The sequence below is a fragment of the Panicum virgatum genome, chromosome 5K (assembly GCF_016808335.1).
Source record: "Panicum virgatum strain AP13 chromosome 5K, P.virgatum_v5, whole genome shotgun sequence".
Lineage (NCBI taxonomy): Eukaryota > Viridiplantae > Streptophyta > Magnoliopsida > Poales > Poaceae > Panicum > Panicum virgatum.
Window position 1 is genome coordinate 8,163,228 of NC_053140.1, and position 18,346 is coordinate 8,181,573.

General features: G+C 47.7%; 2 protein-coding genes and 1 long non-coding RNA gene across 5 annotated transcripts; 2 read left to right on the plus strand and 1 right to left on the minus strand.

The window, feature by feature from the left end:
• Positions 1-221: 221 nt before the first annotated feature.
• On the plus strand, positions 222-11,463 carry LOC120706073 (LEAF RUST 10 DISEASE-RESISTANCE LOCUS RECEPTOR-LIKE PROTEIN KINASE-like 1.2). 3 transcript variants are annotated; one of them, XM_039990645.1, is made up of 4 exons: positions 222-1,016; positions 9,561-9,590; positions 9,725-9,979; positions 10,160-11,390. In XM_039990645.1, exons 1-4 carry the CDS (start codon positions 296-298, stop codon positions 11,095-11,097), a joined length of 1,944 nt encoding a protein of 647 aa, XP_039846579.1. In that variant the 5' UTR covers positions 222-295; the 3' UTR covers positions 11,098-11,390. The 3 variants fall into 3 exon arrangements, with proteins under 3 accessions (XP_039846579.1, XP_039846577.1, XP_039846578.1); XM_039990643.1 differs by lacking the exon at positions 222-1,016 and adding an exon at positions 4,750-5,650 and having other exon boundaries at positions 10,160-11,463; XM_039990644.1 differs by lacking the exon at positions 222-1,016 and adding an exon at positions 5,710-6,899 and having other exon boundaries at positions 10,160-11,463.
• LOC120706075 lies at positions 11,210-11,973 on the minus strand. The gene is made up of 2 exons (XR_005688176.1): positions 11,772-11,973; positions 11,210-11,679 (listed from the first exon to the last, which is right to left on the minus strand). It is a non-coding gene; the product is annotated as an uncharacterized LOC120706075 (long non-coding RNA).
• Positions 11,974-15,557: 3,584 nt separating this feature from the next.
• Positions 15,558-16,403, plus strand: LOC120710476. Its single transcript, XM_039996155.1, has one exon. It carries the CDS (start codon positions 15,687-15,689, stop codon positions 16,083-16,085), a length of 399 nt encoding a protein of 132 aa, XP_039852089.1. The 5' UTR covers positions 15,558-15,686; the 3' UTR covers positions 16,086-16,403.
• The last annotated feature ends 1,943 nt before the right edge of the window (positions 16,404-18,346 follow it).

The window sequence follows — 18,346 nt, forward strand, 5'->3', positions numbered from 1 at the left end:
CGTAACTTCTTGCGAATTCGGTAATATATTTGAGCAAGCGTAATCCCTTTTATCTCCTTATTACAAGTCAACTGGAGTTGCAAAAACGGAAAATAATTATAAATAGCTCCGTGGCAAGACAGCACTGACTTTCCTGCTCTGGCTGCTTAAGAAAGCCCAATAATCCGGCCGGAAAGACTAGTAAGACAAGCAAATGCCATTTGTTCCTTCTCCCTATTCGGACCTTGGCCCCCCCTCCATTCCGCAGCCTGCAAAGTTCCTCCATTGATCAAGTAGCAACTAGCAAGCAAGCTCGATGCATGGCCTTACCCTCCTCAAGCTGGTCGCCTCCTCCTTGCTCCTCCTCCACGGCCGCGCGAGCGCCGAGTGCGAGCCGGCGGCATGCGGGAACCTCACTCTCAGATACCCATTCTGGCTCGGCAGCGGCAACCAGACAGAGGCACCCTGCGGCCACCCGGCCTTCGAGGTCTGGTGCGGCGATGGCGGGAGCGTGGCCTCGCTGAAGGGCTCCTCCATCCACGTCCTCGCCATTGACTACGGCAACAGCTCGTTCCTGGCCTCCCACAGCCGGGTCGCCGCCGACCGCGACGGCGTGTGCGGCACCGACTTCAACATGTCGGTCAGCATCGCGCTCAGCCCGTTCACGATCAGCCCCCGGAATCGTGCCCTGTGCTTCCTCTACAACTGTAACGGCACGGCCCCGAGCGGGCCCGGGTTCGTGAACGCCACCTCGACCTGCGACGCCCCCATCTACGCGTACCTCGGCGGGGCCTACTACTGGGACAGGCCGCCGGCGATCGCGACGGGCCGGTGCGCGCTCTCGTACATCCCGGTGCTGGGGCAGGAGGCGGCGACCATGACGGCGGCCAACTACAGCCGGCTGCTCAGGGACGGGTTCGTCCTGGAGTGGGAGGCGGCCGGCGTCGGCTACTGCGCCGCCTGCCGCGCCGGCGGCGGGCGGTGCCGGTACGACAACGCGTTCCGGTGCCTCTGCCCGGCGGGGGCGACATGCACCGGTGAGTAGTCCGATCCCTCCCATCCACGCCCTCTCCTCCGTACGCGTACGTGCGCGCTACAGCGGTCAGCGCGTGTGGACGCCGGCGGGCACAGGGCGACTCGGGCGGCGTGTGTGTGCTTTGCTTTTTACTTTTTTAGCCGCGGGACTTTTTCCTTGGCACATTGCATCATGCGGATCGCGGCGCGGCGCGGCGCGCTGGCGCGTTGGTGTCGCGTCGGTGCTGCCCAATGGATTGGATCCTTTGGAGATTTGGGTCGCGATCACTGCCCCCACCCCATTTGCACGTAGCTCTCGCTCTCAGTAGCCTTGGCTAGTGGCTTGACGCGCGGCAGCTAGGGCCTAGGGTGATGGTTATCTATCTCGTGTTCGCCATCATGCCCCACCAATTGGCCATTGGCAGTGGCGAGTTGACAAGACTGTGGTGCGCGCACTGGCCACGCCGCGAGCCAGCCAGCCAGGGGAAACGCGTGTGCGGCGCGGCAGAGTGCTCGCCGCGGAGCAACGGGAGGCCTGCCGACCGCCGCCGCCGCCTGCCACTGTTATTTAGCTTTCCCGTGTCTTCGTCGTGTATGATTGTTCTCGTTAGTGCGCTGACACATCATCGGAAGCCTGCCTATACATCACCTGCCTGAGCTTCGCTTTGATCCATACGCTATTGCAATTATAGGTTGCCGTAGCGTTGCTCTGTCTTGCCGATTGCTGAAGTGTCCATTTGGGGCAAGTGGGTGCAGTGCATTGCAGGAAGTGTCGCGTGCAGCTTGGGTCACGATGCAAGTGGCCACCAATTGGGCACTTTGGATTTCCTGGTCAAGATAGGAGCCACTTTTTCTGGACAAGTGTCTCGAGTAGGTTTACATTTCTAGTCGTTGGATCGATCCCAGTCCAAATTACAAGCAAATGTCTTGGAGTGTCTCTGATTTATAAATTATTTATGAAAAATAATCCAAGTTGTCGTAGGTTTTGGTTCATAAGCTTAGAGCTGGGAGCTTTGGAGTCAACAACTGCATTAATAACCGTTTAGATGCATAAGAAAAACACATGAATTTGAAGAGAAAGCATGATGCAAATGAAACTTTCATCATGGTGTCGAGCATCATGGTAGTATCCCTTATAAATTCAAATGGAATATAATAATTTCTAGGATATATAGGGCGCCGAACATTTTCATAAGAAATTTCACGCAGGACTCAAAACATTTTCAATTTGTTCTATGGCCCCTTCCAAAGAGCCCCTACATTTTCCTACGTGGATATGCATCATGCTAGAGCGATGCTTGTGATCAAACCTAGTCAAGTACTAGCAAAAACAATGATCAAACTTTATCTTGGTCCAAATCCACTGAAGCATGTTTTGTTGTAACTTCACACTAGCTCGTGCCCTTCTATTGGTCTAGTTTTGAGCTATTATGTCTAATTGGACTTCTCTTACATACTAGTATGATTGTCTTTAGAAAAAGGATATACTATTTCATAGTTATGAGTGCAACTCAAGCTGCCAGTGGTCTGAGATCTAGACTAAATCCGCATCAAACTATTTGTATTAAACACGCCGACATAAACCACTCCAGACCACCCTATAGCATGTGAAAGCCAAACCACACCCCTATCAAAGGTAGAGAGGAAGGCGGAGACCTGCAAGTAGTGTAGGAGCGTGCTGGTGGTGGTACTTTTAATTGATACGCGCTACTAATGGCTAAGACGATGAGCACGAGTAATCAAGCAAGCAGAAGGACGTGCACATCAGCCGCTCTGTCCTAAACCAAGTCTCTTGTGAAACCAAACCAAACCAAACCAAACCGGACTGATTTCTAGAGCAACCATTTCCCACCAAATTGAAGTAGGACCGATGCAAAATCCAAACTGCTGCAACCGGTCTCCACCCAAACCATTAGTAGTTTGAAGTGCAACTATTGTCATCTCTCATCAAAATCTTAAAAATTGAATTTATATAACCAATTAAATGGAATAAATTCATCTGTATCAATTGTAGAGATCCATGACTTCCAGGAAGACATATGACAGATTTCGACTAGCAAATACCAACTTTCAATGGAACCTTGGTTGGAACATTCAATCATAGAATTCTGATTTTGACTTCCCATATTCATATATTGAAACTTGCCAAAATATGCTTTCAAGTCTTGACATCGACTGCTTACTTTGAAGTGTTTTATTTGGCAATTCTCTTGTATGATACTACTATAAAAACGGTGAGTTTGAATCAAACAGGAAACATTCGATACAAAAAAAAAAGTTATATTCTTTTCACCTAACATCTAGGGCAAGGCCCCACTATGATTATCTCTACAAAAAAGGATGTACTACTTTACTATTATTAGTGCAGCTCTTTTCTTCTCTCAACATAAAGTGAACTTACAGATACCAATTCAACCTTGACCTCAACTTTAAAAGGAGAAAATTCAAATGTTTCAACTTCAGTGATGATCCATGACTTCCAACTAGACAAAGACAACTTTCAACTAGCATGACAACTTTCAATGAACTCTTGATTGGAAGTTTCAGTCATATATAGAAATCAGATTTTTGACCTTCCCATTTTCATCAATTCAAACTAGCGAAAGTATGACTCAAAGTCTCTAGACCTAAGACAAACTATTATATTATTCTAACTTTAAAGTGTTTGATGCAACAATTTTGATAACCACTATCAAAAAGAGAAAAGGGAAATTCAACACAGATTTAAAAAAAACATCATACTTGATGTAGGGGAAAAAATATTTTCAGTTTCATATAACATCTAGGAGGGCACAACCTCACACAGCGTACAACCTGGGGTGTTGAATAAAGCTGTCAGCAATGTGATTGGTTATGGAATGTGCATTATTTGCCTTTAAATTAGCACTGTATTTAGGAATGCTTGCATTTTCACTAGAATAATTCAAGATCAAGTGCCTTTCAGAGTGATTCAGTAAGATTTGACTGAAACTATATATCAAAAATCATGATAGGGTTGCAGTCCCCAGCCTAGTATACGGCCCCAATCTAAGATTCTAATGTCCTAAATATATATAATTTCGAAACTTTTGCCATTTTTTTTCACTGGCAAGTAAGGATTTCATGAAAATATTAGAACTGTCGTTTTTGCCTGATAACGACCAAGATTCCACTAGATATTTTTTTTCCTAGCACGGGCATATTCACGCCAATCCAGCGAGAAGCCATTGCTCCACCTTTGCCCACGGATTCTGCTGCTAGGAAATCGACAGGAACACATCCGTTCAATCAAGAGAGAAGACACCATGTATCAAGCACCTTTAAAGCATCCTTGCATCCTAAAATCAGTGGCAATTGAGCTTTTTTTTTTCGGAAAAAGATAACGCTGGAGGTTTTTATCGAATATCGATACACTTTCGTGGCTGTTGCCAAAATAGTCAGGTTGAAACTACCAAGTCAAAAGCGTACGTGCAGTGCTCCGCGGCGACCCCCACTTCAAAGCCTGCTCTGGCTCTGCTGCTGGTCTCTGTAGGAACAGCAACAGCCGGCTTACTAGGTGTGTACAAACAAACGGTTGTTGCGGTTCGCTAGCTAGCAACAGTCCACGGGTTTGACGAAAAGAGAGAGGAGCTTGCTGGCCGACGCGAGCGTGGCTTACCCGGAGGCCGGAGCTGATCAAGTGATCAGCAGGGCGGCGCGCGTCCGGTCACGTCGGTGGCTCGCGCGGCAGTCGTCGCCTTGCCCCGCCCCCCGGGCTCGGGGCACCTCGGAACTCCCCGTGCGCGGATGACGACGGGCCCCCTGGCGCACCGGTCAAAAGGTTCCGGCCGCCGCACTGTATCCACACTACACAGAGGACGCCCGGGCTCGACTCGCCTTCTTCCCCATTTAGTCAGCCACTTGCTTGCGCCTCATCCTCCCATCATGGCATCATCATCATTGATTCACCCCCCTTCGTTCGTCTCGTCGCGCCCTCCCATGGCTCCGTCCTTGTTCCTGCTCCTCCTCCTCCTCTCGGCGGCGCCGCTGGTGCTCGCGGCGGCGGCGGCAGACGGGCAGGGAGCGGAGCGCTGCCCGGCCGCGCCAGTGCCATGCGGCGAGGTGAACATCACCTTCCCGTTCGCGATCGTCCCAGATGAGGCGACGGAGAGCTGCGGCGCGATTGGGTTCCAGGTTATTTGCCAGGACAACACCACCCCGTACCTCGGTTACAATCGGAATCGGCGCTACGGCCACTGGCTCCAGATTCTCCACATCTTCTACGACAACGCTTCCTTGCTCGTCGCCGATTCCGAAAAGCTCGAAGATTTTAACTCTACTTCGAAACGCTGCCACGCCCCGTCGAACAACAGCTCCTCCAAGCTCGGCCTTCGGTTCTCGATCAGCGCCATGAATCGGGACCTGATCATGTACAACTGCGCGGAGCCGCTGCCGGAGTTGGAGCGGCGGGGGAAGGGCCTTGTCGAGATGAGCTGCGGGAACAGGACGTTTGCTCGCGTCGCCGACGACCGTTCCGACGGCGACCCGGAACCGGGAGGCTACGGCAGCTACTTTCTGGAGGGCTGCAACGCTACCATCGTGCCGGTGCTCGCGAGGTCCGGCAAGGCGAACGCGAGTAACTACAAGGAGCTCATCAGAGACGGCTTCCTCTTGACATGGCGGAGGCCAAAGCGACGAGGTACGTTATTACCTGGTGGAACCAATAAATTAGCCTAGAACATGAGCCTCATCGGCGTAGAGACTACTAGTACAGAGCACAGACCTGGCAACCCAAACCACCGATCAGTTTGTTAATAAGGGCATAATATATAATATAATAATACAAAACGCCTGTCATCGTCCCCAACCGCGGTAGGCGTGTTCGCCGCCGGCCCGCCCGCCGCCACCTTGACCTTGCCGTCCGGCCGGCGCTCGCCAACGCAGAAGTCAATGAGATATTAAAACTTGGAATAATAAACCCGGATAGGAAATTAAGTAAGAAAACGAGGCTAATCAAACACTCGGAAGCCGTGGACCACGACCGGTCAAACCACTCGCCACCGTCCCGGTGTCCTTTCTCAAACTCTCCCCTCGTCTCATATCCGTCCGAGCTCCGAGCTCCCCCCATTCCGTTCCACCGCTTGTTCTTGACTTCTTGTTCTGTTCAAGCTCACCTCCCTCGCCGAACTCCGAAATCCAGACACTCCGTCCCCAATCCGTAATGCCTCCGCTCGTCCTGCTGCTGCTCGCTTCTTCCTTCCTCCTCCCGCCGCCGGCGGCCAGCGCTGCAGAGCCGTCAAGCTGCTGGCCGAAGGCATGCGGGAACCTGAGCATCACCTACCCGTTCTGGGTGGATGAGCCCGGCCGGCCGCCGTGCGGGCCTCCGGCATTCAAGCTCAAGTGCAACAGCAGCGGCGCGTTCCTGAGCAGCTCCATCTACCAGGCGTATCGGGTGGAGAGCATCTTCCCCAAGAACCGATCCTTACATGTGGTGGACATCAACCTGCCGCTCGCCATCGGCTGCCCCGCGCCGACCTTCAACGTCTCGTTCATCGCCCGGCCACTCTTCTTCAGCAAAGCCAACAGGGAGCTGCTCTTCCTCGGGAAGTGCACCGAGTCCCAGCCGGAGCCTCCGGCTGGGTTTCACAGCCTGCCCTGCGACAGCTCCTCCTTTGTCCGGCTCGCCGACGGCCGAAATTTCTCGAGCAGCCACGTCCAGGGCGGCATCCCGCCGAGCTGCTTCTTCGCTTTCGCGCCGGTTCTTGTGCCTCCCCGGTGGAATGGCGACGGGTACCTCGCCAGCTTGAGGAAGGGGTTTCTCCTGGAGTGGACAGAGGTGCCCGGCAATTGCTCGGAGTGCATTGCGAGCGGCGGGGAATGCGTGTACGGCGACGCCGTGCTGACCTTCGCCTGCAATTGCTCCGGCAGCATGCGAAATGAGAAGTGCGGTGAGTTCAGGATATTGAAAACGCGCTGCCATTTTGTTTCTATTTAGGAAAAACGAGAATTGGTCATTATTAGTCTACTAATCAGGAAGTAGAGTATAGTCGGCCGACGCTAAATGCAGAGAGATAGCAAAAAAACAAAACACACATGCGAAAAAAGGGGTGAAAGTACAGAGAAATTCAAGAACAATTTCAGAGGGATGCTTTACTCCCCTAATATTCAGATACCACTAGTGGTTCTTAAATCGTACAATGCAAGTGTTATTATCGGATTCAATGATTCTGTAGTGTCCATGTCGGTAGCAAATATGATCCTGGATGCCAGTGGCATAGAGTCGCTATCGAGAATAATTGAATAGCAACAAGTCAGTCTTCATTTCAGGCTGTGTTTGGATCCGTAAAATAGTGGTAAAAAAGTCACATCGGATACTGTGGCACACTGTAGCACTTTTCATTTGTTTGTGGTAATTGTTGTCCTACCATGATCTAACTAGGCTCAAAAAATTTGTCTCGTCGTGTATATCAAAACTATGCAATTAGTTTTTTTATTTATCTATATTTAATACTTCATGCATGAGGTAAAAGATTTGATGTGATGGGTGAATAGTGAAATTTGGAGAGAGAAATTTTGGAAGTGAACACAGCCTCATATTAGCGTGTTCACTGGTACCGGGAATATAAAATGTTAGCTGGAAATGAAGATGTTCAGTTTTAAGTGTGCACCGTCTGCTTCAACTGCAAATTATTTGATTGGCTGATTAGTGAAGTTATTCCATTGATGGGGACGGTGAGGCCGACTGTACTATAGTCAAACACATTGGTTGAAGTGTTCAACTTTACTATTCGATTAAGATACCGCCGTACCGATGGCCCTTATCCCTATTTTTCATCTAGCGCTAGCTGACTACAGAAAATTGTTCTAGTATTGCAAGCCAATGCACTATGTTTTCTAAGCAAATAACTGAATCTATCTGCTGTGGAACCCAGCCTGAGGTTGATTTGAACACTGTAGTGAATTTAAACCCAGGGCAATCATACACGAATGATGTGATTGTGAGAATTGAACTGCAGAAGAGTGGTGTGATCACTTGGCCAACAATTATTGTGACTAGTGGACTGATAAACTTCTCTGTTTTTTTTTCTGAATAAAGGAAGAAATAACAAAAAAGGGTTAGTCCACACAACTTGGACACAATTATATGACTCATTTGATATTCACAAGATTCTGTGCTGTTGCTTATTTGGATTGTCATGCTTAATGTTTCCTTATTGCATCGACTTGCTCCTGTATGCCTTTTGTGAGCTGAACATGCGCGTTCAAAATTTTTTTCCTTTTTTCTAGCTTCTGTGCAGAGTCAGTTTGCACAGGGATTTGTTTAGCTATGAACTTCTGAGGGCTTTCCTTTTTTTAATTCTTACCATCTGAAAGATGCACATACCTAAGTACCTAAACTGTATCTTTGGCTCTATGTAGCGGACCTTGGAGTCTGTAGCAAGTTAGACCAAGACCTTGACTTAAACAGTGCAATCACGTTCTTGTACTGTACAACTAGATTGATTTCGGAATCCTCCCCCATGTTCATCTTAAAAATGGTTCCTAATGTGTCTATGTTTAGAATATTGCTTTACCCTTTTATGCACTTTTGAGGTCAGAAATTTACCCTCTAACCTTCACTCATTTTAAATTTCTGCCAGTTCTTGGTGAAAATATAAACAGTTTGGGCCATCGAATATAAAGAGTTTTTATCAGTTTCTGGACAAAGTCAAAGTTGATGGTAATAGCCAACAATAATGCAAGAAGATTTATTTCATCAAGCAAGACACTGAGTTACTGTTGTCCAACTCCAACCTTTCCACTAGATAACCTGTCTGAGTTGTGCTTAGGTCATGGTTCTTCGTCTTAATTGAAATGTTTTCTTAACATACATCATTCCTCTTTTCAGTTTGAACTGGTGATAGTAAATATAACCATACTCAGCATTACAATCATTAGAACTCCTTCAAACATAATCTATGGACAGACAGCTTTGATGTCTTCACCATTGTCTAGAAGTCAAGATCCTTATTTCTAGCAAGATCTTTTACTTCTAACAAGCTGAGACTTAGCGGTTCTCCTTGTTATGGTTCCACCTGCAATTGAGAATCTGTATCCAGTTGTCGCTGGATTTTCTTGTGCTGTAATTTCAGCCTTATGCCTTCAACCCCTTAACATAATCGTTTATAACTAGGCACTTCAGTCAGTACAATTTAAGTTGTAAATGAGGTTTCAGATCTGCCACAATGTTTTTGAAGATCAGTGGAATGTTCAATATAGGGATTTCTGTCCTATCCTGATTGTTGGGCAAGTGGGAGAGGGGTGGGGGTGGGGGCAGGGCGACAGGACCATATACCACACACTAATATGCGTACCATAGATAGAAAATGGTCACATACTATATATCAAATGTCTGTGTTAAGTCATACAACTCTTTCTTCGTTGTCATATTCTTTTCCTTTTCTTTCAGGCCTAATTCCGCTCATATATACTGTCATATGTTATCTGCCAGCCATGAAAGGAGTTCAGCTATAGATTAAAGCTGGCAAAGTTTTCATGGCAGGATTAATTTAAACTGCAAAATCTTGCATTTAAATAGAAAGATATTCACATTAACTGTTATTATGCAGGACGAAGCAGCAAAAGAAAAGCTATAATCGGTGAGTCCCTCAAGCTGCATAGTCTGGTTTCCTGCACTACCTGGAGCTTTTTAGCATCTTATGTTGCAGAATCTATAGGAACAATTGATTACCAATACCAGATATTGCTAATGTTGTTATACTATCATGGGCAGGAGGTGGCATAGGAGGTGGTATATTATTTGTAGCATGCCTCTTCATTTTTGTCTGGCACAAGCGGAAGAGGAGGAAACAAGCTAGAGCTCCCAATGGCTTCACGTGTAGTGAATCTTCGATGCAATCATACAGCAAAGACCTTGAGTTGGGTGGCTCACCCCATATTTTCACTTATGAGGAACTTGAAGAAGCTACTGATGGATTTAGTGACTCGAAAGAACTTGGTGATGGTGGTTTTGGAACTGTTTACAAAGGTTGGAATGATGTTTGCCAAAATCCCTCGTCAATCTTAACTCTACAGTCTGCATCTCATTGTTTTTTCTGCATTAACATATGAAACTGCAAGTGATAGGAGCCACGCATAACAAAATTCTTTGATAAATATCTTGTTCTTATTGACTTTACAATGACAAGGTGACCTTTTTATCCTTCAGGAAAACTTCGGGATGGAAGAGTAGTCGCAGTTAAGCGCCTTTACAAGAACAACTACAAACGGGTTGAGCAATTCATAAATGAGGTAGACATCTTGTCCCGCCTCCTCCACCAGAACCTAGTCATCCTATATGGCTGCACATCTCGTAGCAGCCGTGACCTCATGCTCGTGTACGAGTACATCCCTAATGGGACCGTTGCAGACCATCTTCATGGACCCCGTGCATCAGAACGGGGCCTCACATGGCCCATAAGGATGAACGTTGCCATAGAAACAGCTGAAGCACTTGCATACCTCCATGCAGTTGAAATCATACACCGTGATGTTAAGACGAACAACATACTGCTGGACAACAGCTTCCACGTCAAAGTTGCTGACTTTGGGTTGTCGCGTTTGTACCCTCTTGAAGTCACCCATGTCTCAACAGTTCCACAGGGCACACCAGGCTATGTCGACCCGGTGTACCACCAGTGCTACAAGCTAACTGATAAAAGCGACGTGTACAGCTTCGGTGTGGTGTTGGTAGAACTCATATCCTCTAAACCAGCTGTTGACATGAGCAGGAGCCACAGCGAGATTAACTTAGCCAATATGGCTCTCAACAGAATTCAGAACCACGAAGTTGAGCAACTGGTTGACCCTGAGCTCGGTTACGAGACTGATAGCGAAACAAAGAGAATGATAGATCTTGTTGCCGAGCTGGCTTTTCAGTGCTTGCAGCTAGAAAGGGATTTGAGGCCGTCGATCAAGGAGGTAGTGGAGGCCCTGAATTGTATCAAGAATGGGGATTCCCCAGAAAAAAAGGTGGATATAAAGTCATCTCTTAAGGAAGATGCACACTTGCTGAAGAATAGCATACAGTATTCACCTGATTCGGTAATCCACAGATTCCACAGTCAATCGACTACCCACTCTGTAGCATCAAATGCTAGCGGATGAGATGAGATTCCTTGTATGTACTGAACCTGAAGAAATAAAGCCCTTTCGGATGTGTTGTATATAGTATAGAGATTGGCTAATGAGCTGGTTCATCTGGGTAAGTTTTTCCCCCTTTTTTTTGGTTGACTGACAATGAACTATAAGATCATGTTGTATGGAAGGCTCGAAAAACTATGAGCTTGCCACAAATTCAAACAGTAGGCATGTAGTAGAGAAGTAGTGTAAGGGTTTTCACGAAGCTGTGGTTTGCACTAGATATGTTCCCATATATAATAGCTTTCATGTTGATAATACAAGGGTGAGTAAGATGATGAACTGAGGAACATGCAACCAAAAAAAAATCAAGCTGTACTTGCACAGCACCAACTCCTCTTTTTTTGAAACGAATACATACTCTAATTGGCCGAATGGCTGATGGACATGTTTTAATTTGTCTTGGTTGATGCGTAGCAGTATGTTGACAGCCTGCATTCTATAGTCTGAAGATTTCAGGATTGCCATTTGAGCGACATATGGTTGTAACTTGTAAACTCACATGGCATCCAGACGTGGAGCCCCGAAGGCCCAAATCCTGAATCGCCACTACCTCAAAATTTCGGCGACGGCCATACATATATTAGAGCAAGTAGTAACCTGTGCATATACAGTACAGAGGTAGAGCTGCGTACGCGTACCTGAATTTGACGCTACCAGCCGGGCCAGGTTGCTCGCCGATCGCGGCTGCATTTCGCCCTAGCGCCCTGCTATCCGGCAGTGCGCAGGTCGCCGGTAGTCTCTTCGGTAGTCTCTGCCCTGAGCCGTCTGCTGCTGCCCGGCGTGCGGCGGCGGCGGCGGTGGCGGCTGCATAGCGCAACGACATAACTGACCGGGCCGCGCGGCCGGACGGCTTGCTACGGCTGACGAAGTAGATTCAGTTGAGAAGGCCTGCCTACTGGGCCGGGCTATCGTACCCAAATCTATAAGCCCAATGCAATAGTTGGGCCTATGTTTTTTTTTTGCTATGCAATTTCAGTACCAGATCGACGTCCATTTCCTTATTCGCTGGCTACCGGTTCAGAGAAGTTTGTAAGCTCTTTCTCTTTTTTTTTTTCTGTGTACACACAACACTAGCAGACAACTTCGCTCTAAAAGAATTCAACAACGCCACCCAAATGTCACGAAAAAAAAATCGATCTGATTCGCGTCAGGCGGAACAAGTCGCGTGCTCTCACTCCCACAGCATGATAGCACCACTCCACTGTCCTCTCCTAGAGAAGCCGAGTGCCGAACGCGTCAAATCCCGCCACCATTAAACTAGCAGCACGCACGTACTGTCGTTCTCTACCCACCGGATTAACTGGGATCCGACGGCGACGTGCGCTAATACGAGCCACGGCGGCGGCGGCGACGCCGACCACCTGTCCGCCGGTTCGAGCGCGGGCACCGGGTCTCGTTATCCCTACCAAGAATCGCGCGTCCTCTAGCGCCCGGGTGGTTAGCGCCTGACGGCGATCCTGATGCGGACGCTGGCCCTTGCTTGGGGTTTTCTTTGGCACACCCCCCGCCGCGCCTCCAAATGGCGCCGTGTGGCGCGGTTGCGGCCCTCGCAAGCTACACGTAAACAAAAGAAACCGGGAGGGAATGTACTTTATTTTTTTTTCTCGAACACGCAGAAGAGCTGTGTATCTTTGTATTAAGAGAGAAATAGTCCAATTACAAACACATCACCTTACCTTGGACTACAGTAAAAGATGCCAATGTTTTAGAAAAACAAAATAATACAAGCAACAAGAATTTGGGACCTGACCACCTCTAGACCTCCTTTAACTAGATACTACAACTCCCTCTAGGCTCAGGGTAGTAAGCCCTTTAGCACCAGAGATTTGCCATAAGTGAAATTCATCCTTAAAGGCTTCGGAGCTCCCTGCAAATTTGGTGCTGCACCATCGAAGATGCAAGCATTCCTGTGCTTCCAGATGATCCAAGCTCCAAGGATTACAAGAGAATTGAATCCCTTCCGTAACTGCTTCTGTAATTTTTTCCAAGATTTCTTCCACCAATCTGCAAGAGAGCTAGATGTGCGACTAGGAACCAAATGAGTTAGGTTCAGTGGCTGGAGAACGCTGAACCAAAATTGCCGTGCAAACACACAAGTAGTGAGTAGATGTTGGATAGTCTCATCTTCTTGGTCACACAGCGGGCAGCAGGCAGGGTGAGGTAGTCCTCTTTTCTGCAGACGATCAGAAGTCCAACATCGGTTACGAATGGCCAACCAAACAAAGGTTTTGCACTTGCTGGGTGCCCAGGATTTCCAGAGCCTCTTCCAAGGTTCAAAGCCAATGGCTCCTTCAAAAAAAGCTCTGTATGCCGATGTAGTAGAGAATTTTCCTGAGGCTTCAAACTTCCAGTGATGAATGTCTTCCGTGTCATTTACAGCAAACTCAGCGAGGGCATCCCAAAGCTCTAAATATTCAGCAAGGCCCTACCAACTGAGGGCTCCTCTTATGTCTGACACCCAGGAAAGCTCAATCATAGCATCGCTCACAGTTCTAGATTTTCTTAATCTTGGTGGTACAGCCTTGAAAACATTAGGTGCCAGATTCTCAATACTGCAGCCATGTAACCAACGATCAGTCCAAAACAAAGTGTTCCTACAATTGCCCACTGTAGTCACAACTGACACGACAAACATAGCAGCGGTGTTGGGGTATGTTGGAACTTCCAGACCAGCCCATGGACGGTCCGGTTTAGTCTTCTCAAACCAAAGCCATCGCATTTGCAATGCCCAACCCATAATTTCTAGGTTATGGATTCCTAGCCCCCCAAGATCGAGAGGTCTCATGACCTTTTCCCATGCCACTAAGCAGCTGCCACCATTGATCTCCTTCCTACCCTTCCACAAGAAACTCCTCCTGATTTTGTCTACTGCTCGGATGAACCATTTAGGGACTTTAATAGCGATCAGCAGATATATAGGAATGGCAGTTAGGACAAATCTCACTAATACAGCCCGGCCTGCCAAGCTCATCAGAGAAGCCTTCCAACCAGGAAGTTTGTTGGCAATCTTCTCAATCCAAGTCATCAAGTCACTGCGTCGCAACTTTCTATCCGAGATTGGTAATCCCAAATAAGTGATGGGGAAAATAGTTGTTGTGCACTGCAGGGTGTTGTTTACAATCTCCACCATTTCCCCATCACAATGAATTGGAATCACACAACTTTTCTGTAAGTTAGTCTGCAGTCCAGAAGCCTCACCAAATACTTGCAGAAGTTCCTTAGTAATCTGAAGATCCTCTTCCTCTGATCTAATAAAGAGTGCCACATCATCTGCGTATAAGGACATCCGCTGACCAGTAGAGAGGAGGGGTAGGAGCAGGCCTTCCGCTTCAGCTTTCAAAAACAGACTGTTTAGAACATCCATGACCAAAATAAACAGCATGGGGGAGAGGGGATCCCCCTGCCGAAGCCCTTGCCGATGATTAATGAAGCCTCCCGGCTCTCCATTTAGAAGAACTTGAGTTGAGGCTGATTGTAAGAGATTAGAGACTAGATTACGCCATGCAGCTCCAAAGCCCAAATGTGTTAATATCTCTAATAAGAAAGCCCAATCCACTGAATCGAATGCCTTGGAAATATCGAGTTTCAAAAACAGGCTTGAAATTTTTCGTCGATGTAGGATCTTGATGGTCTGCTGCACCAACATGTAGTTATGATGAATGCACCTGCCTCTTATGAACGCAGTTTGATTCAAAGCGACCAAGCTGTCCAGCTGAGGAGCTAGGCGATTTGCCATCATCTTGGTAACCAGCTTTGCGAAGCTGTGCACGAGACTAATTGGACGATAATCCTTGGCTTCAACCGCATCAGCTTTTTTGGGGATCAGTGTTAAATATGCAGAGTTTAGCAGCCCCAGCATCCTTGTATCACCTTGCTGTAGAGTGATAATCGCAGCCATGAAATCAGCTTTGATGATTGACCAACAGGATTTGTAGAAACGCCTAGTAAAGCCATCCGGCCCTGGAGCTCGATCAGCCGGGAGTGATCTGATAGTTGCCCAGGCTTCCTCTTCTGAAAATGGCGCCTCAAGTTCTCATAGGTCAATTCCTGCTCTGTGAAATGTAGCCAGGTCAAGAGTAGTATTAAATAAAGTTTATTTGTGAAACCTTTTTATATAGATGGGTGTAACTTTTCGAGAAGAATCTAATGAACCAAATTCCATCATAATTGGCTACAGTGATGCTACCGTAACCGCGCCTAATCATCCTCAGATTGTACGATCAAATGCCTCATTGGCTACATCAACTGCTACAGTACTATAGTTGTGAAGATGGTTTCGTAATTAAACTTTATTTAATATCTCTAATTAGTAGTCAAATGGTCGAAAAGATTTTATGAAATTTTTTTCAGGGTCCATCCAAACACGGCCATACTATAGTCCAGGATCAGCTCCAGAATCCCAGACCAGCTCAAGCGGTCAACAGTAGACAGAAACAGTAGCAGACCCAGCTGAAGAAATGTGAGGAAGAGCACAGGTATATAACCGTACGGCCACATCACAGAGGCGCCGGGGAGAGGGCAGCCAGAGCGAGCAGGATTGCATTGCAGGAAGGATGGCGCTGGCAGGGCGGCTCCACCGGCCCAAGGCAAAGAGCTTCTGGATCCTGGTGCGGCGCCTGCTCCTCCGCAGCAGGAGCCGCAGGCCGCCGCCGGCGGGAGGCGCGGCGGAGGACCGGAGGGAGGAGAAGAGCGGCCTCCTCCTCAGCAGGAGCTCTTCCCTGGAGCAGCTCCTGGTCACGGATGCCGGCGCTCCCGGGGATGGAGACGCTTGCGCCAAGAAGCACGGCCAGGCGGTGGCGGTGCTGGCGCGGCCGGAGGCAGCGGCGGCTGCAGCGGCAGGCGGAGGCCGTGACGGCGCGGCCGCGCACCGGCGGTTCGCGTTCGGCGGGTTCCGGCGGCGGCTGCTCATGAGGCGGCCGTGGCGCCCGGTGCTCGTCGCCATCCCGGAGTGATCATCGATCGGCGGACCGTTAATCGGAAGCACAGTTGCGTGGGATTCGATCGAGTGCGTCTGTCGGATCAAACTACCTGCGGCGGAATCCGCGCGCTCCACTCCTTCTCAGATGCGCTTGTACAGTTGTGCCTGTAACGACTTTGCGTGATGCTTTGGTTCATCTTTGTTCGTTCCTGCCTCCACCGATCTGCGAACTCTAACGAACTGTCTGGTTTTCTTCTTTCGAATATAATGCAACTTGTACATGAACTCGAACGAGATTTTTGATTCAGAGGAATTTAGTTAGGCTCTATGAATTATGATCTGCAGTTACCTACCTCGATGTCCGGTAAAGCAAACCCAACAATGATTAGTCCAAGCTTGCGAACATTTTTTTCAGTTCGAATTTGCGAATTTTCAAATGAGATGATCTGACTGGGCTCCTTGGCAGGATCCCTGGATAGCCGCGCCCAAGCTATCAAAGCTACAGTTGCAGCAGCTTTGCTTTAGCACATGCGGACAAAGATTCAATGAAATCTGGGTCATGTCTGTTTGGATGTTTCGCTATCTTGCTTTCGGCGATGACGACGACCGGGTCGCTTTTAGCAGGCATTCATGCTGGGCTGGGCTGGGCAACACAGAAGCCTAGCTGAATTGGGCTAAATGATGGCCCATCTTTAGAGTAAGCATTGTACAGAATCGGGTTTATCTGAAACGGGCCTGACGAAGTCCTGTCCGCAGATGTTGGGCTTAATTTGCATCAGTGAGCTAGATTTGGCGTTTTTTATATTTTTATATTTTTCAAAATCGTTTTTTACAAAAATATATTTTCGGTTTCAAAATTTACAGGTTTGTATCCCTACCGCGCGGCAGGGGGCGGCAGGGGGCCTGCCGCCCAGGCAGGCCCCCTGCAGCCCCCCTCAGGGCGGTAGGGGCCTATATGCAATTAAAATTTCTATTTTATTGCATGGAGGCCCCTACCGCCCGGCAGGGGGGCGGCAGGCTCCAACCCCCAATATAAAAGCCGAGGTACCCCCACACCTGTATTTGCAGCAAACAACATACATGAGAGACATGGGGTGAGGGAGGGAGTTACAACAGCGAAACCTTGCTGGATTCCGCACTTGTGATCTGCAGGTAAGTTACGTATGAATCCATTAATATTGTAAAGCAATTTAATTTCATTAATGCTATAGTATTAAAATTTTAGTTCAGTATTAAAATTTAAGTTTATTACAGACTTGTTTCTAAATGAATTATAAATTAAAATAGAATTAAGTTTTGGATAGTGAAATATAGTATTAAACTTGCTTCTAAATATTGCAGCATAAGGCAATGGCTGCCTTCAATTTTGGAGGATTTTCATGGACCAAAAAAATCTAGTATAATACTTGAGATCATGACACATCTTGTAATCAGTAAGAAGTTGGATGTATTAGCGGATGGTATGATAGAGATGGTGTTGTCAAAATTAGTTCAGCTTAAAGATTTCATATTGTTTCGAGGTATTACAACGCAGGATGTAAAGGAACACATGCTAGAACGTCGGAAGATATACATGAGGGTATGTGAACTAGCGAATCATCCTAATGTTATTGGATTCTTACAAAATACTTGTAAGATATGGATGCGGTCAGAGGTGTATGAGATGCACATTAAGGTAACTCTTATTCAGTTATAATCCCGTCTGTCATTCGTAATCCATATTTATGAAATAGTAAAATTATTGTGTAATTATATACTAGGATTACCCCGAGGACACGGAGTTGATTAACAAATCGATACCAAATTTCCGTAAATTGGTATGTATCTTCGGTGGAGTTATGCCGCAAACTAGACGAATGAGGTGGAAAAGATCTTCGGGTGATAGTTCTTGGCCTCCGCAAGAACAGATGACCAAAGATTCGTCAAGTCATGCTGCACCACCTCAAGCACCAACTTATGTTAACTGGGATGACGATATGGATGACTTCATGCCCCCCAAATCATGCCCTCCAACACATGATGTTTTCTCTTGAGCAGGATGCCAAACTGGTATCTCAGTATTACACTGACCTGCTCCACACTAAGAACTCCTGGGGCCGATGGCTCAGCAGTCGGCCCAGTAGCATACTTTGCCAGCCACGCTTGTTTCTCCGCGTCTGCTCCAGAAGCTCCTGGGTTTACCAACTGCACCGAGCGTGTTGGATTGACGCTGTCAGGGATGTAGGCGCACGTGTAGCCGTGCGGGATCTCCTTGGGTGGCTCGGTGAGGAACTGGCCTTCTCCAGGATCACCGCC

What these genes read in the sequence shown, in the direction of transcription:
- LOC120706073 (XM_039990643.1), top strand. Translation starts at nt 4,759, where the DNA reads ATGACGACGGGCCCCCTGGCGCACCGGTCAAAAGGTTCCGGCCGCCGC. An exon ending in GCGGAGGCCAAAGCGACGAG is followed by an intron (nt 5,651 to 9,560) that starts GTACGTTATTAC and finishes GTTATTATGCAG; the next exon opens with GACGAAGCAGCAAAAGAAAA. An exon ending in CAAAAGAAAAGCTATAATCG is followed by an intron (nt 9,591 to 9,724) that starts GTGAGTCCCTCA and finishes TATCATGGGCAG; the next exon opens with GAGGTGGCATAGGAGGTGGT.
- LOC120710476 (XM_039996155.1), top strand. Translation starts at nt 15,687, where the DNA reads ATGGCGCTGGCAGGGCGGCTCCACCGGCCCAAGGCAAAGAGCTTCTGG.